Source organism: Marmota monax, unplaced genomic scaffold, assembly GCF_021218885.2.
Source record: "Marmota monax isolate L192 unplaced genomic scaffold, Marmota_monax_Labrador192_F-V1.1 WCK01_AAM20220418_F8-fsc00193, whole genome shotgun sequence".
Classification (NCBI taxonomy): Eukaryota; Metazoa; Chordata; class Mammalia; order Rodentia; family Sciuridae; genus Marmota; species Marmota monax.
Genome location: NW_026695203.1, coordinates 2,721,972 through 2,739,402, shown reverse-complemented (window position 1 = coordinate 2,739,402; position 17,431 = coordinate 2,721,972). Strand labels below are relative to the sequence as shown.

General features: G+C 38.9%; 1 protein-coding gene across 1 annotated transcript in view; it reads right to left on the bottom strand.

The window, feature by feature from the left end:
• The window catches only part of Znf398 (zinc finger protein 398), a 36,704-nt gene that overhangs the window by 7,403 nt on the left and 11,870 nt on the right, over window positions 1-17,431 (bottom strand). The window contains exons 3-5 of the mRNA XM_046429818.2: window positions 10,687-10,813; window positions 10,010-10,123; window positions 65-178 (exon numbers count right to left, since the gene is read on the bottom strand). Of these exons, the coding sequence (XP_046285774.1) occupies window positions 65-178; window positions 10,010-10,123; window positions 10,687-10,813 (355 nt within the window). The remainder of the gene's footprint in view (window positions 1-64; window positions 179-10,009; window positions 10,124-10,686; window positions 10,814-17,431) is intronic.

The following is a 17,431-nucleotide window of genomic DNA, read 5'->3' as shown; positions in this document are numbered from 1 at the left end:
TTCTCTGGTCACTCCTAGCATAAACTGGATTTGGACAGGAGCATCTGTCTGGGCTGTTACTCACCTGCATGGGTGCCTTTGTAGATATCGCTCTCCTTGGACTCCTGTGGGGCCCCAACCTGAGGCTCTTCCTCTTGTTTAATCCAAGACAGAATATCTGATGTTGAAAGACCAGGCTCTATTTGTGGGGGAAAAGAGAATGAACTTCAGGGACTTGAATCAGAAGACAAAATTAATCACATTGGTTTGTAGAACACTGCATTTTGCCCAAATTTTATTTCTAACTAACTGTAACAAGATAGGCAGCTTATAAGAAAATGCATAAAACTCTAGAGAATCATTTCAAAATGAAATCAAATTGATGTATTTTTATATGATATTCTCGGCTTGATTCTCTTGTTTTCAGTGAGCCTATTAAAAAACAAATTACAATCTTTATTTTGGAGACGATATTCTGAAATAATCTAGAAAAACAGTACTTTTAATTTCAGTAGCATTCTTTTTTTAAATATTTATTTTTAGTTTTAGTTGGATTCAATATCTTTTTATTTATTTATTTTTATGTGGTGCTAAGGATCAAACCCAGGGCCTCACACATACTAGGCAAGTACTCTACCACTGAACCACAACCCCAGCCAAGTAGCATTCTTAATTTATCTATCTATTTAGTTATTTATTTTACTTGTAGATGGACACAATACCTTTATTTTATTTATTTATTTTTATGTGGTGCTGAGGATCAAACCCAGTACCTCACACATAGTAGGCAAGCACTCTACCACTGAACTACAGCCCCAGCCCGGTAACACTCTTATATTCAACATATTTTCACTTTTCTCTCACAGTTTGTGAAACAGCAGAGCAGGCAATATTTTCTCCTTTTAAGTAGAAGAGCCTATAGGTTAACTAAATTACCGGTAAGGAAGTATTTACAGTGAAGTACCATATTATCAAAGATTTGCACACAAAAAGAAAATAAGCAAAGAATGAGGATGACCAAAATGGCTTTTTAAACGTTAATTAAAAGAGAAATATACTTCCAGAATTACAAAATCAAATCAGTTTAAACACAGAATTTGACTCCTCAAAAATATACTTTCAAAAAAAAAAAAAAATATATATATATATATATATACTTTCAGATTTCCAATTCTGGACTTCTCCTCAGATATCATATTATCTTTGCTTATTAAATGATACAGGCCATTGGGTCCTGAGCCCTGGTCCTTCAGGTCTTGGGATTCTTTTAGAACAAAAACAGCATTGCCTCTGAAGGCCTCATTTGGTCAGTGCAGATGCTTGCTATTCCAGCCTGGATCTGGGTGGCCTTTTTTGGCCTAAAAGGACAAGCTGGCAAGCTGGCAAGACCCAGAGAGTAAACTCAAGCTCTCTATAGTTATTTCTCAAAAAAGCCTTGTAGGCAGGGTATGGTTTTATTTCTAGCAAATGAACAGCACTCACTCTTTTGCCCAGTGCTTTTAAGTCAGCTGGAGATGGCTGGAATCTAATGTGTGCTGAGATCAAAAAGAAGCAGTGGGTACAACCAGGGCCAAACACTGTCCATTATGTGGAGAGCCGGGAGTGCAGGTTTGCACACAGGCGGCAGGCTGCCTTCCCACTTACTACGTGGGCTGCAGGCATGGCTGTGTCACCAGTGCAGCTTTATCTTTGTTCCCACCCAGACCTTATACAAACACACAGACATAAAGAAAAAGGGGCAGTGGGTGTGAAGAAGAGGAGCTCCTAAGAAACACTTCAACCATCAAAAACATGGCTTACATTAAGGCTTACCTGTTTCTCTTTCACAATTTTCTCTTTCGCAAATAATGAGTTAGTGCTCTAGAAACCTCCAAATGCCATTCAAGCGGATTTGACTTTACATTATTGTTGATCATTACAAATTGATAGAATGTTATATATTTGATTAGCATCAATCTACTGTAGTCATTATTCTTTTTAAGACTTAATTTTTCTCTTCTTTGGCCAATGGAATAGGCCTGATGTGCTTCTCATATGACCCCAGATGCCTGGTTTCCCTCATTTCTGGCATGACAAACTATAGCAGGCTCAGCTAGTAAGTACATTTCTTTTTCTTTTAAATATTTTTGTTCTTTTTTTAAAAAAATCTTTTATTTTTTAGTCATAGATGCACACAATATCTTTTTTATTTTTATGTGGTGCTGAGGATTGAACCCAGTGCCTCACAAGCGCTCTGCCACTGAGCCACAACCCCAGCCCTGGGGTTTTTGTTCTTTTTACTTACATACAACAGTAGAATCTATTTTGGCGTATTGTACATTGAGTATAACTTCCCATTTTTGTGGTTGTACATGATGTGGTGTTACACTGGTCATGTATTCATATATGAACGTAGGAAAGTTATGTCTGATTCATTCTACTGTCTTTCCTATTCCCATCCTCCCTCCCTTCCCTTCATTCCCCTTTGTCTAATCTAATGAACTTCTATCCCCCCTGCTCCCCATTGTGTATTAGCATCTGCACATCAGAGAGAACATTTGGCCTTTGATTTGGGGGATTGGCTTCCTTAACTTAGCACAATAATCTCCAGTTCCATCTATTTACCAGCAAATGCCACAATTTCATAGTTCTTTATGGCTAATAATATTCCATTGTGTATATATACATTTTCTTTATCCATTCATCTATTGATACCTAGCTTGGTTCCATTGTGAATTGAGCTGCTATAAACATTGATGTGTCTGTATCACTATAGTATGCCAATTTTAAGTCCTTTTGGATATAAACCAAGGAGTGGAATAACTAGGTCAAATGGTAGTTCCATTCAGAGTTTTCTGAGAAATCTCCAGACTGCTTTCCAGAGTGGTTGCACCATTTTGCAGTTCCACCAGCAATTTATAAGTGTACCTTTTCCTCCATATCCTCACCAAGATTTATTGTTACTTATATTCTTGATAATTGCCATTCTGACTGGAGTGAGATGGAATCTCAGGGTATTAGAGAATTTGCATTCTTTAATTGCTAGTGATATTGAACATTTTTTCATATATTTTTTAACTATTCATATTTCTTCATCTGTGAAGTGCATGTTCAGTTCCTTTGCCCATTTATTGATTGGGTTTTTGGGGTTGGGTTTTTTTTTTTTTTCTCTCTCTCTGTGTGTGTGTGTGTGTGAGTTCTTTATATATCCTGGAGATTAATGCTCTGAGGCAGGTGGCAAAGATTTTCTCCTATTCTATAGGCACTCTCTTCACATTCTTATTTCCTTTGCCGTGAAGAAACATTTTAGTTTGATACCATCCCATTTATTTATTCTTGATTTTACTTCTTGTGCTTTAGGACTCTTGTTGAAGAAGTCAGTTCTTAAGCTGACATGATAAAGATTTAGGCCTATTTTTTTTTTCTAGTGAGTTTTGTGCAGGGTGAAAGCAGGGGTCTAATTTCATTTTGTTACATATAGATTTACAGTTTCCCAAGCCTCATTTGTTGAAGAGGCTATCTTTTCTCCAACCTATGTTTATGGCACCTTTGTCTAGTATGAGATAACTATATTTATGTGGGTTTGTCTCTGTATCTTCTATTCTGTACCATTGGTTTTCATTTCTGTTTTGGTTCTAATACCATGCCATTTTTGTTACTATAGCTCTGTAATATAATTTAAGATCTGGTATTGTGAAGCCTCCTACTTCACTTTTCTTGCTGAGGATAGCTTTGACTATTCTGGGCCTCTTATTTTTCCACATGAATTTCATGACTGTTTTTTATATTTCTATGAAGAATATTATCAGAATCTTAATAGGAGTTGCATCAAATCTATATAGCACTTTTGGTAGTATGGCCATTTTGACAATATTAATTCTGCTTATCTAAGAACATGGCAGATCTTACCACTTCTTCAATTTCTTTCTTTAGTGTGCTGTAGTTTTCATTGTAGAGGTCTTTCACCTCTTTTGTTAGATTTATTTCCAATTTTTTTGAGGCTATTATGAATGGGATAATTTTCCTACTTTGTCTTTCAGCCAATTCATCACTGATGTATAGGAATGCAATTGATTTATGGGTGTTGTTTGAGTTCTTTTCTTATTGTATCCCTTTAATTTCTTTCTTCTAATTTATGTGGGTTTCCAGGACTAGGTTGAATAGAGATAGTGAAAGAGGGCAGCCTGGGCCAGGGATATAGCTTAGTGGGTAGAGTGCTTGCCTTGCATGCATAAGGCTCTGGGTTCAATCCCCAGCACCACCAAAAGAGTAAAAGAGTGCATTCTTGTTTTGTTCCAGTTTTTAGAGGGAATGCTTTCAAGTTTTCTCCATTTAAAATGATATTGGCCTTGGGTTTAACTTACAAAGCTTATAAAATGTTGAGGTACATTTCGACTATCCCTAGTTTTCCTAGTATTTTGAACATGAATGGATGCTGAATTTTGTCAAATGCTTTTTCTGTATCTATTGAGATAATCATATGATTCTTGTCTTTAAGTCTACTGATGTGATGAATTTTGTCTATTGATTTCCTTATGTTAAACCAACCTTGCATCACTGTAGTAAATAAATACATTTCTTGTCCCAGGCTCAAAAATCAATGACCACTCTGAGAAATGGGACTTAAGACAAGGCTGCTAATTACAAATCAAGTGTTTTAGTCAGGTTTTTGATGCTGTAACTAAAAGTTCTGACCAGAACAATTTTAGGGGAGGAAAAATTTATTTAGGGGCTCACAGTTTCAGAAATCTCAATCCATAGACAGCAGACTCCATTCCTCAGGGCTCACAGTGAGGCTGAACATCATGGTAGAAGAGTGTGGTAGAAGGAAACGCTCACATGATTATTATGAAGCAGAGAGACCTCCACATGCCAAATACAATTATGTACCCCAAGGTACACCCTACCCGCCTTCAGCCATCATACAATTAATCCCATCAGGTGATTGATTCACTAATTGGGTTAAGGCTTTCATAACCCAATCATTTCTTACCTGAACCTCCTTTTTTTTGGGGATGTGGGGGCTTCCAGGGATTGAACTCAGGAACACTCAGCCATTGAGCCATATCCCAGCCCTATTTTGTATTTTATTTAGAGACAGGGTCTCACTGACTTGCTTAGTGCCTCGCTTTTTGCTGAGGCTGGCTTTGAACTCGTGATCTTCCTGCCTCAGTCTCCCAAGCTGCTGGGATTACAGGTGTACACCACCACACCTGGCTTCCCTGAACCTTCTTGTATTATCTTACACGTGAGCTTTGGGGGATATCTTACATCCAAACTATAATATCAGGTATCATTGTTTCTAGATCTTTTCAATGGACAAAGTTATAAAAGACATACTTCTTAGAGAAAGAAAAGTGTTATGAGTCCATATTAATATTTCTGATTCATATGTAAGATTACTGGGTTTAAATTAAATCCTTTTGTTTTATACTAGTATTTTTCCTCTCTTACCCTGAAAAAGCTTAATTTCTAATGACATTAACGTGGTCTTTGCTTCATCTAAGTATATTCCAAAATGATACCAATATACTAATAAAATATGAATGCAAAGTTGTTGTTTTGTGGTTCTTTTAGTCTTTGGGATGTGTCTCTCTATGGACATACAGTTAAAACATTAAATTTTAAAGTCACTTGAAATAAATCTGTGTGTGTTCATGTCACCTACCATACCATTAGGTTTGGATATCTTATTATGTATTTGATTTTCAAAACATTCAAAATATATTTCAAAATATTCAAAATCAAATACATAATAAGATATCCAAAAAAATATTCCAAAAAAAATATTTACAGCATTCTAAAATCAAAGCTATAAAATAAGGTATATTTAGAGAAGTTTACGTTCTATCTCTATGGTTCCATCTCTATACAGAGAAAGTCATTCTGGTTTGTTTTTGTTTTAATGTTCCATCGTTTCTTTGTGAATATATAAGCAAAAATGTATACATTCATACCTTCCCTCTCTGACCCAGTATGGCATACCACATAAAATACACAAACTACACCTTGGATTTTTCACTTCATAATATATTTTGGAGATCTCTCTATAGTGGTAAGACCTTTCTCACTCCTTTTTATAGTCGTACTACGTAGCTGCAGCATTGTTTATTCAAGAATCCCTGATTGATAAGCATTTGGATTCTTTCCAGTCTTTTCCCTACAATATTAGTTAGAAGCCAACCATAAAAGCTATGAAGAGCTAAACAACAAGCCAGTTCTCTAGAAATTTAAGTGGCTGGCACTACTAGAATCCCCTTGCTAAATGTCTTGCCTGGACTTGGGACATACCAAGAAGCTAAATTTCTTTTCTTTCTTTTTAATATTTATTTTTTATTTTAAGTGAACACAATATCTTCATTTTATTCTTATGCGATGCTGAGGATTGAACCCACTGCCTCACACATGCTAGGCAAGCACTCTACCACTGAGCTACAACCCTAGCCCCTGAATTTCTTTTTCCCTTTTTTTTTCCCTCCCTTTTTTGAGATGGGGTCTAGTTGTCCAGGCTGGTCTCAAACTCTTGAGCTCAAATGATCTTCCCACCTCAGCTTCCCAAGTAGCTGGGACTAGAGGCCCACATTACCACATGCAGCTCCCTTCTTTCTGAATGATGCCAAACGTCTAAAAGTTCCTCTGGCCATTTAACTAGCTGGATCAAAACAACTAAATAAATATGTATTTTATCAGATTACTGGTTCTCAGCACTGCTATCACAGAACACACAGAACACTGCAGTGTCAACCACAATCTAGGGAGAGCAGTGCGAGTATATAAGGAGGGCCTTGAGAAAGTGAAACAGAATCGGAGAGCCTGGAGCTTGGATGGCCTGGTGCAGACACCTGCTCTGAGACAGCACAACAGACACTGGTCAGGTCAGCACAGTGGCACTACAGGCATATTCCTCACAGGCCCAATGCTGAATGCACAAAAGGAAAGCCATGTCATTGGACCATGCAAGTAGCAGGCCACGGGGAAAACCAGAGAATAGAGAAAAACTGGATACCAATCAAGTGAGAAAAACTAGATAAATGCTGAGATTTTATGTTTGAGAGTGGTTAAAAATAAAAAGGCTAATCACAATAAATATAAATTTAATGTCTATATTGATTGAATGCTATTTTAAGTGTGAATCTGATTGAGTTAATTTGTTTCTGCGTGTTTTAAACTTATATGTACCATGCTTTCTGAAAGGGGGCTAGAAACTCGAGGTTCTCGGATTTGTGCAAAGGTCTAGAAAAGCAGCTAAGATAAAACATGTTGAGATCTGGCTTCTAAGAAAGTTATAAAAATACTTGAGATGGGTAACAACTATTGGTTAAAAGTACAGACACTTAAAAAAAAAAAACAAACTTTGTAAAACAGGTGTAGGTCTATAACCTAGCCAGGTGAATGTGCTAAATATTTGTGCAATAAGTTAAAACCTCTATATTTTGATGATTCTTATTCACAAATAAATTAAGCTAATGTAGTCTTGAAGCAAAAATACAGGATTATTATAAATTAGGATATGACTTAATCATTGATTTTATTTAAGAAAAATGATTTTAGGGGCTGGGGTTGTGGATCAGTGGTAGAGTGCTTGCCTTGAATATGTGAAGCACTGGGTTTGATTCTCAGCACCACATATAAATTAAAAATAAAGGTTCATCAACAACTAAAATTAATAAAATAAAAATTAAAAAATAAAATGATTTTACTGAATTAAAGTGACCAGAGATAAAGATAGGATAACAGCAATGAACTTTGATGGTCAAAAACATCTCCCTGGACTGTAAGTTTAAGAACTGAGTTAATTTTGGGTCATTCTAAAATCTTGGCCTGAGTCCATGGCTTCTAATTTCTTTACCCCTTTTTGGTACTGGGGTTTGATCCCAGGGCATTTTACCTTTGAGCCACATTCCCAGTCCTTTTTATTTTTTATATTGAGACAGGGTTTCACTAAGTTGCTTAAGGCCTCACTAAGTTGCTGATGTTGGCTTTGAACTTGCCATCCTCCTGCCTCCAAAAAGATATTTTTTAAATCCTGTCACAAAAGTAACCTAACGTTAGTACCCTCCACCTAATATTTGTGTGGAACAGTCTTTTAATGACTATGACTAGACAGTGATTAAATACTATTCTTCAGTGAAAGGAGAAGATTCAAAATAGGCCTCAGACTTAGAAGGGCCTGCTTGCAGGGTCCATCCCTGACTAGCAAACCATTTTCTACACTGATATAAAACTTTCCCTAAATGCTAAAAGTAACTCATTCTGCCTAAACTATTTGTCAAGCAGTGTGGCTTATACCGGCTGCCTACTTTTCTTCTGGGAGTCTGGAATTTGGGTATGGGCAGAGGGTGTCTGTGTGACAGCCTCTAACTGAAGACCCTGGTACTGAGTATCTGGTGAGATGCTCTGGTTGACAACACTCTGTATGTGTTGCTGTAATTCACCGTGGGGGAAAGTAAGTGTGTTCTGCAAAGTCCCTGGGAGAGGCTTAGGGAGGCTTGTCTCTCCTTTCCTCGGTACCTTTTCCCTTTGATGATGTTGCTTTGTGTCCTTTTGCCATAACAAATCTTAGCTATGAGTACTACTAAATGCCCAGTTCTGTGAGGTTTTTTTTTTTTTTAATGTAACATATTGATTGACCCAAGTCACATGAGTCCTATTCTCGAGTTTGGATAAATATCTAGTTTGAGAATCATGAATGGAAGCTAAAACTATAAAGAATAAAATCAGAGTGTTAAATAAATCAAACACATTGTTCATTTTCAGTAAAAAATGTATTAAGGTATGCAGGTTGACTACCCAGAAACAGAGTCTTAAAAACCAAGGCTTTTAAAATAAATTCACAAGATAACAGCTAAATGAAACTTTGATACATCATTATCAAACCAAATTACTTGTATCTTTTTTACCCATCCCCCCAAAATAAAATGATACAATTAATCTAGCTGAGAACCATCAGGCACTTAACAATATGGACTAAAGAGATACATGGATAATGAATCTTTCTATAATCAAATCACCCATCTGGTGATGTTATTTTAGACATATTCTTTATCATGATAGAGATTAATCAGATTAAACCTATTTCAATACCTATATGCAATCATCCACACATTCTTAAAAAATATGTATAGCAGATGTATGTATTGCTCAAAACCCAGAGAAGATACACTTAAGATTTGAACATTTTGTAAAATTTACCTCAAAAGGAAAAAAAAATATTGAATCCTAGGTTAACAATATTGATGCTGAACTATTTAGAAGGAAATGTACTGATGTCTGTACTGATTTTACATATGTCAAAAACAGAACAGGTTGATGGATGAATGGCCAGATAGAGGGGTACAGAGATAGATATATGTGAATTAAGAAGGCTGAGAAACTGTTAGTGGTAGAATCTTGTGCTGGATAGCTAGGTGTTTACTATAAAATTGCTTCAATTTTTCTGTTTGAAATTTTTCAAAATAAAAAGATATTTTAAAAAATGCCAGTGTAGGGGATAGTGATCAAAGTTCATCTGATAAAGGTATCTGGAGAGTAAACTTTCTGTGAACTTCTACTCAGCAAAGAAAAAAGATGTATGAGGATTTTCTGACAGCCAAGGTAGGACATGAGATGGTACAACAGGACCACAGCTTTCTCTGCTAGCTCTCCAGATCTGGGAATATCCACACTAACCAGACAGGTGAAATCAGGGTCCACTGGTTAAGGGTACTCTGGAGGGACTATGTGGACTGCTAGGCCTCTGTACCTCTCAGGCACACCTTCCCAGAGCCTCTGCACTCCACACCTGCATGATTCCTTGTCATGTAAGCATGTTTATTTTAGTAAATAACTAGGGTTTAGTACTTTCATCAAGGACCCTTAGATGTGTGGTAACGATCAGTGATGGCAATATACAAGGTGATCTCCAAGCTCTTCTATATTTACCAAGATAGAAATACCCATTCAAAGTCTAGTTGATTTACCAATGAATGGCTCAGGAAGCCCTGAAATCCTGCTTACTTAGTTCTGACCAGGAAAGGGAGATGAAGAGTGGATAATCTCTACTCCCACTTACCTTCACTGGGGTCTGCAGGAATTTCACTTGCCTCTGGTGCTGTCTGGTTCTCTGTATTATGTTCTCCTTCTGGTTGAATCTGAGATAAGACATCAGGTTGGTTCATGGCATAATCTACGAGAGGAAAAAGGGAGAGCGGGTATGACAGAGCTAAATGAAGTATGACGACCAACAGCCATTAAGGCTGAGTACAATCTTTAAGGTCCCCAGGAATTTCTTTCAGATTGAATATGGCTTCTCTACATCAATTCACTTCCAACAAAAGATGATAACTACTCAAGAAAGCAGGTACGAGCAAATGTACTATGAGGTGAAGCAATGTGCCAGGTGAGCTCTGCCCACTGCTCCTTTCATGGGGATGAGAATGACAGCAGGCCTCAAGGGAGAGCGGTTAAGCTCCTTTAAATGTGAAGGACACCCAGGGAAACCCCCAGTTCACAAGACTCACAGCCCTGAATGTCATTCTTCCCTAGGATTTGGCAAAAGGAGGGATTATGATATCCTACTTAGCAAGTGTGAATTGGCCTTTTTAGCTTGGAAACTAAAAACTTGGACATCTCTCATTTCATTGTGCAATAAAGACACAATGAAAATGAGGACAGTAAAGGAAAAGAGTCTGTCTCCGCCCTCTCTGGGGCTGCTGTCACCTCATTCAGAAGGTCCCAACTCAGCCTCACCCATGGAGATAAGAGATTCGTAGTTTCCCTTCATGATATTCTTGTAAAGCTCCTTTTGCCATTCTTCCAACTTTTCCCACTCTGGAGTGGAGAAGTAGATGGAGACATCATCAAATGCCACAGGCACCTAAAATTACAATCACATGGGTTAGTCCCACCCATTGCAATTCAGTCATTCAGTAACTGCCCCCATTAGTTCCTTTTATTATTATTATTTTTTTACATTCTCAAAGGATTGGCAATGAGTATTCTAAATAGCTCATAAGTTGTTAATGCTCCACTTTTTATTAGTACAATCCTAAAATCTCAACACATAACATGTAGCTGGCACATTTCTTGAGGCATATTTAAGTGTTTTGCAAGCAGTAAGAAAGCATCTCAATGCCACACAGTAAACTTCAAGTTTTTCTGGGCTAGGGTTGTGGGCTCATTGGTACAGCGCTCACCTAGCATGTGCGAGGCACTGGTTCAATCCTCAGAACCACATATAAAATAAATAAATAAAATAAAGGTATTGTGTCCAACTACAATTAAAAAAATTTTTTTAAATATTTTTTACATGTTGGTGTACCTTTATTGTTTATTTATTTATATGTGGTGCTGAGGATCGAACTCAGTGCCTCACACATGCTAAGCGAGCCACTCTGCTGCTGAACCACAACCCCAGTCCCCCAAAAAATATTTAAATAAAACAAAACTTCAAGTTTTCCTGCATCTCTCATTTCATCTATTTGATATGCCTTTCTTCAGGAACAGTTTTCCTCGGGAGAGTTGATTCCTCTAGCACTTCCTCTTCTAGTTCTAATCTCCTGCAAAGCAGAGGTCCATCCTCTGATACTGTTCCTCAAATCTATGAGGAGGAAAGGAAGTTCCATGCCCAGTGACTGAAAGCTAACAGGACTGACACCAAGAGCATGTAAGAGAACAAAATTCGACTACAAAATTCATTATGGCTTCTCTGTATAGCCTTTAGTCTTTTTTGAAGTCTTTCATATTCTTTTTGTTTTTATTGTTCTTACATTTACTTTCCTTCAAATTTATTGTGCTTTTCTGTAATGATGTAAAAAGTGTTCCTTTTCCCATACATTGAGGTGTTCAAAATTCTAGGTCCTAATCTTGGACTAATCTATCTCTCTGCTATCTTATGTGTTTATTCAGTTTATATAAATTAAATATGTCCTTATTTAGTATATAATAATATATATTATCTTACACAGATATACATGAGCTTTTTATCTCATCATTTGACAATACAATTTTATATTTTACCCAGCTATTTCTTGTTCAAGTCATTTGCAAAGGCAAGATGGTTTCTGAAGAAATCCTGTTTGGTGGGTAAAGGATCCATAGAAGGATTCTCATTATTGTCTGAATTCTGATCCACTGGACCTGGAAATGGGAAAACTTTGATGTTACCACCACCCCCAAGGACCACAGAAATCCTAATTGTGTTCATTTATAAGTGCTTGCAGAAGTTACACCAAAGGCCCCTGTCACATTTTGCCCAGGGTGATATTGGAAGATATTGGTGACTGGAAGACATTATTCACATTCTCTTTCTTCCTTTGGACAGAATCTGCTGATGTCCTCTAATTGTATCTGCCTCCTTACTTCAAGAGCTCTTTCTTCCCTTTTGGAACCTCCACTGAGGCACAAGGTCCAGATTGCCTTGCAGTCTTACCTTCCATGTTCTTTGAATGATAGAATTTGTTTCAAATTCTTCTCTACAGGCCTCTAAAACTTCTGCCTTCTCCTTCGATTTCTTCAGCTTGTTTGTGAAGGGATTCCCTGTCTCTAGGCAACTGTAGTCCACTGCAGTTTCCTTCCCGCTCAACTGGATGCCTATGCTTTTCTTCAACCACCATGTCTATTCTTTCTTTTCCTCTTCCACTACCTTTTCAACTCATAGCTGCACTTTTTCGGCTCAGCTTCTTAAATGTTGGCATTCCTATTTCAGCTTTTCACTGTTCCCTTTAGCATTTGGTTTGAATTCGTCAAATCCACTCTGACTGTGCAAGGGAGATCTTGCATCTGCAAACTACTCCTTTGTTGTTTCAGGTCAGAATTTTCATTTTTCCTTTCTCTGCATTTTTGGTGTTCACAGTTTGTCGACATTTCAGCCTAATACCATGAAGATCCTTCTGGCCGACTCTCTTGCCATGTATGGAGCAGATTTCTCCTCACACAGATCCTTTTCAGAGGGTTTCCAGACTTTCAGTTCCACTTTTCATTTTCTCTAGATCTGCTAACTTGTTCTTGAACTCCAGCTTTTCATTTTGTTGTATATTAATTTTTTATAACCTCATTCCCTGGCAGCTTGTACTTTTTATATATTAATTTGTAACCATTTTTTCTTTCAGAGACATGGTCTTGCTATTTTCCCCAGGCTGGCCTCCACTTCTGGGGCTCAAGCAATCCTGATGTCATCTCCCCCCACTCCAAAAAAAGCTAGACTATAGACACATGCCACTGTGCTGTGCTCCTTTCCTATCAAGAGCACCTGGTGCTCAGTGGCTGACATTCTACTGACTCAGTTATGTTCACCCAAGTCTTATTCCTTTCTCAGCTCACTCCTAGAGCTTGCTGCTTCACTTTTATTTGTTTTAAATTCTTGGGGCACTTTACCACTAAGCTACAACCCCAGCCCTTTTCTTTTTTTAAAATATCTTTATTTTTATTTATTTATTTTATGTGGTGCCAAGTATCAAACCCAGGGCTTCACACATGCGAGGCGAGCACTCTACCACTGAGCTACAGCCCCAGCCCATAGCCATTTTCATTTTGAGACATAATCTCATTAAATGGCTGAGGACCTCACTAAGTTTCTCAGACTGGCCTCAAACTTGGGATCTTCCTGCCTCAGCCTCCCAAATTGCTGGAATTACAAGTATGCACCACCATGTGTGACCTATCTTTAGTTTTATCTATTATGTTTAGTCACCTATTTTGAATATTTAAGTTATTTATTGGTCAGTGTATTTCTTTCTTGTTCAATTTTATATTATTTACTGATTAAGAGATACTTTGTTGCTTGACTATAGTGGCTGCCAGCCCCCACAGTTGGGCTTCTAGTCCAGTAGGCAAGTATTCAACCACTGAGTTCCACCCCCACCCATTTGCAGCTTTCTTTCCAAGAATTTGGCCCAATAGTTTAGCTAACTTTTTCAGTCTGACTGTAGCCTGAATATCAGCCAACCACCACACCTGTATTCTTTGGCCGTTTTCTACCTAAGCACCAGAATTCTCTTTTTCGGTCCTTAATTCTGCTGTCTGCCTCTTAATATTTTCATTTCTGATATAAGTAGCATTTTTCTTGGACAAGCCACTCCATTCCTGTGCTGCCTCTTAAGGGATCAACACCAAGTTTATAGTTTATGTAGTTCTTCATCTTTCTTCAGGCTTGCAATCTCTGACTTATATGTCTGTTCTTCTAAATCACCTTTAAATTCTGTTTTTAGTGTTCAGGTTCTGATTTGAGAAACATGTCATAGAAAAGCTTATCATATTCAACTCGATACTTTTCCCCTTCTACACCCAGATTCCAAAAATACACTCTGTCATTGGAGTCTCTAATTCTTTGTTGTATTTGGGGTCTTAACAATTGCTGAGAGCCACGGCCGAGTCTGTATGGCCCCTGGCATTTTGCCAACAGTATTGATTGACAGGCGAGGCATTACTATCCGCCTCTGCTGCAACTTTTGAGTTCTCGCACTATTTTGGAGTTCTCATGGGGATTTCCAGGGATTCCCCGAGAGTTCCCATTGGTTGGGGAAGTGCAGGAGGAGGGATTTCCGGAGAGATATTTCCGGCTGGGGGTTCCTGGACAAGCCTCCTGGCGCGTTCGGGAGGATTCCCCGGGAGCTGTGTGAAGTGTTTTCCTGCAGTTTAAAAATAAAGTTTGTTCCTGCTTCAGTGGCTCGTGATTTGTGCCCAGCCAGACTGCGGCATTTGGTGGCCCGTACGGGGAGCCCCAGGACACTCGGGGGTAAGTGACGAAAAAAAAAAAGCTGCCCGTCCATAGATAGGACGGGAGCAATCTGCTCGTCCCTAGGCAGATAGGGCGAGAGGAAAAATGGCCATTTCGAGAAAATGGAGAAGATTGATACAGTATGTTTGTGTCTTGTTTTGTCTCAGTGTATTGTATTGTCTTTATGATGAAAATATGGAAGGGGTGAGAAGTAAATTACTAAGGGAAGAAGGCACCCCAGTGGAACCAAGAATAGTTAGGGCATGTGTCGATAAGAGCCCAGGAACTCTAGTCAGAAAGAAAAAGAAAGTTCAGAAGAAGAAAGATTATCAGAGGAGGACGGATTATCAGGAAAAAAGTTGCAGCAAAAGGCTATTACTAAATACTTTTCGTTACCGGACGGTGCATGAAGCGGAGAGGCGGCTGCCGAGTGTGCAAGCCTCTCACAGCGCAGCAAGGATTTTCCAAGAGGTGGCGGCGACTGGCCCTTCCCCGCCTCCTGGCCGGGGAGCTGGCTCTTCCACTGCCAAGAGCCCAAATCTAGACCTGACCTGGAGTCACAGTCTCGCAGGCTCTTGTTCCCTGTGCCCAGTAGCAGTTTGAGTCTGGGACACTGCCCAGGGCCATCTGGGGCTGCCCAGGACACTACAGCCGGCAAAAGACGCTACTGGTGTCCCTGATGTTTGGTCATTTTCAATGCCAATAACTAAGCTACAATGGTTCTCCCATACCTGGAAGCTGATGAGTAATGAGCACTATTAATGCTTATTTCAAATGCAAAAAAACCTTGAGATAATGTACTAAATTGTTCAGAAGGTTGTTTTCTTAGTAGAATGCTACAGGATTTTCTTTAGCCATCCAGAGTTCCTGCCTTCGTCCCAGTGCCGGTAAAGACCAAGGTGGAAGAATTTCCAGTGTTGCTGAAAACTGGAGGAGACTTCGGAGCTATTGCTATTTCTGCTGCTACAACTTAAGCTAGCTGCCTGCAGAACTTACCTGGACTGTGATTTAAGCTAGATGCCTGCAGAACTTACCTGAACTGTGATTTAAGCTAGCTGCCTGCAGAACTTACCTGGACTGTGAGTTAATCTATTGAGACATTGCTTTACCTGGACTGAGACAACAAACTGTAATGTACAACAAATTGTTACTCGGTATCTTTGCTAACAGTGTCATTGCTGGTATAATTTTTCCAAGGGCTTCTTGCATGGAGCCATCAAGTGGCTTGGTATTGTGGCATTTTGTATCCTCCCTTTCTGTTTGTAGCAGGTTATTTTGGGTGTTTCTGTAGAAACCACTATGGTCCTTATTTAAATTAAACAAAAGGGGGAAATGTTAGAGTCTGTAAACAAGTCAAAATAACACCTGGCATTTAGCCAGGGGAATGTTAGAGTTCGTAAACAAGTCTGGATGGTGCCTGGCAAAATGCCAGAGGGAGTGGTTTGAGAAGTAACAAAAGCAAGCCATTAAGTGTGGAGATTCCTGATTGGTTGACTGCTGTATCTAGTTTATGCTAATTAGATAAGCTGTGTGGAATGTATAAATACTGCTCCTGTCCTGCAATAAACGGCTCCTACTCCTGCTGTATCAACATACACAAGTTATTTGTCACCCCCGGGGTTATTTTGCCCAGCCAGCCAGGCTGCGGCAAACAATTCCATTTTTGGTGGCACTGACATGTGCAGCTTGATTTCTCCTAAGTCTTTAGTTTTCTCTACAAATTCTTCTCCTAGCTCTTGAAGAGTAGTTGAAATTTTTCTTAGCCAGTTTGCTTTTTACTTAACAGGCACTTAAATTCACTTTGTAACTTTATATATTCATTCTGCAACCTTGTATGTCTCACTTTCGGAGTCTAATGGCTAGTTTCCTGATGTTCCCATCCTTACCTTTCATTGGTTAACATGTTTTGGAATGCAGGTTGAGAAGTTGTCAGCACACTGAACCAGGAGGGGAAAATGTTGAGGAAAGTGTCCACATTGCAAAGTGAGCTGATACCCACATAAAACTAAATTCTAGCTTTCTTAATGTCCAGTTTTCTTTCCTCAGCAGACCAAAATACCAGACTTATACACACTCCTTGCAATGAGTGCACATAAAACTTAAGAGCTAGGCCAGGGAACTCAGTGGTAGAGAGCTTGCCTACCATTCACGAGGCCCTTAGTTCAATGCCAGTATTAAACACAAACAATGGTGACCTGTGGCTGGGCTTGCTATAGCGGACACCTCCACAGCTCTGACAATGAACATCCACTCAACTCAACTCATCTTATGGAGGCACTGGGGTTAAGAGATATGATCCTACATGTAAGGTGTTGGCACAGCCCACAATACCTGGCAGGACCCTCAGCAAAGAGGAGGTGGGACAAGGAAGAGGTGACAGGGCAATGAGGAGGCAGAGAAGAGAAGAGTCAGACTTTAAACCTTGCAGAAATCTGAGATATCCTTTGAGAGCCCTGAAGGCAGAGAAGGTAGCACACACTAAGAAAGGTCCTTCTCCTGCTCAGTGGACTGCCTTTTCAGGGATGTGGGGCCAAGACATCATCTCAAATTGCTGCCCCCTCCCCTCTATCTTTTTAAGTGTCTTCTTAGTTGCAAAATACTATGTGAAATAGTAAAAATTCCATGGAGAAACTTAAGACAGAGCCCAGCCTCTAGGAAGTCAGATGCTCCCAAGGAGTGAGGTGATAAATTCTAGGGCTGTGTTTGGGAGGGTGAGACAATTACTTGTAAACAGTCACTCCGAGTTAGGAACAACTGCAAAGCAGTATTTAACTCACA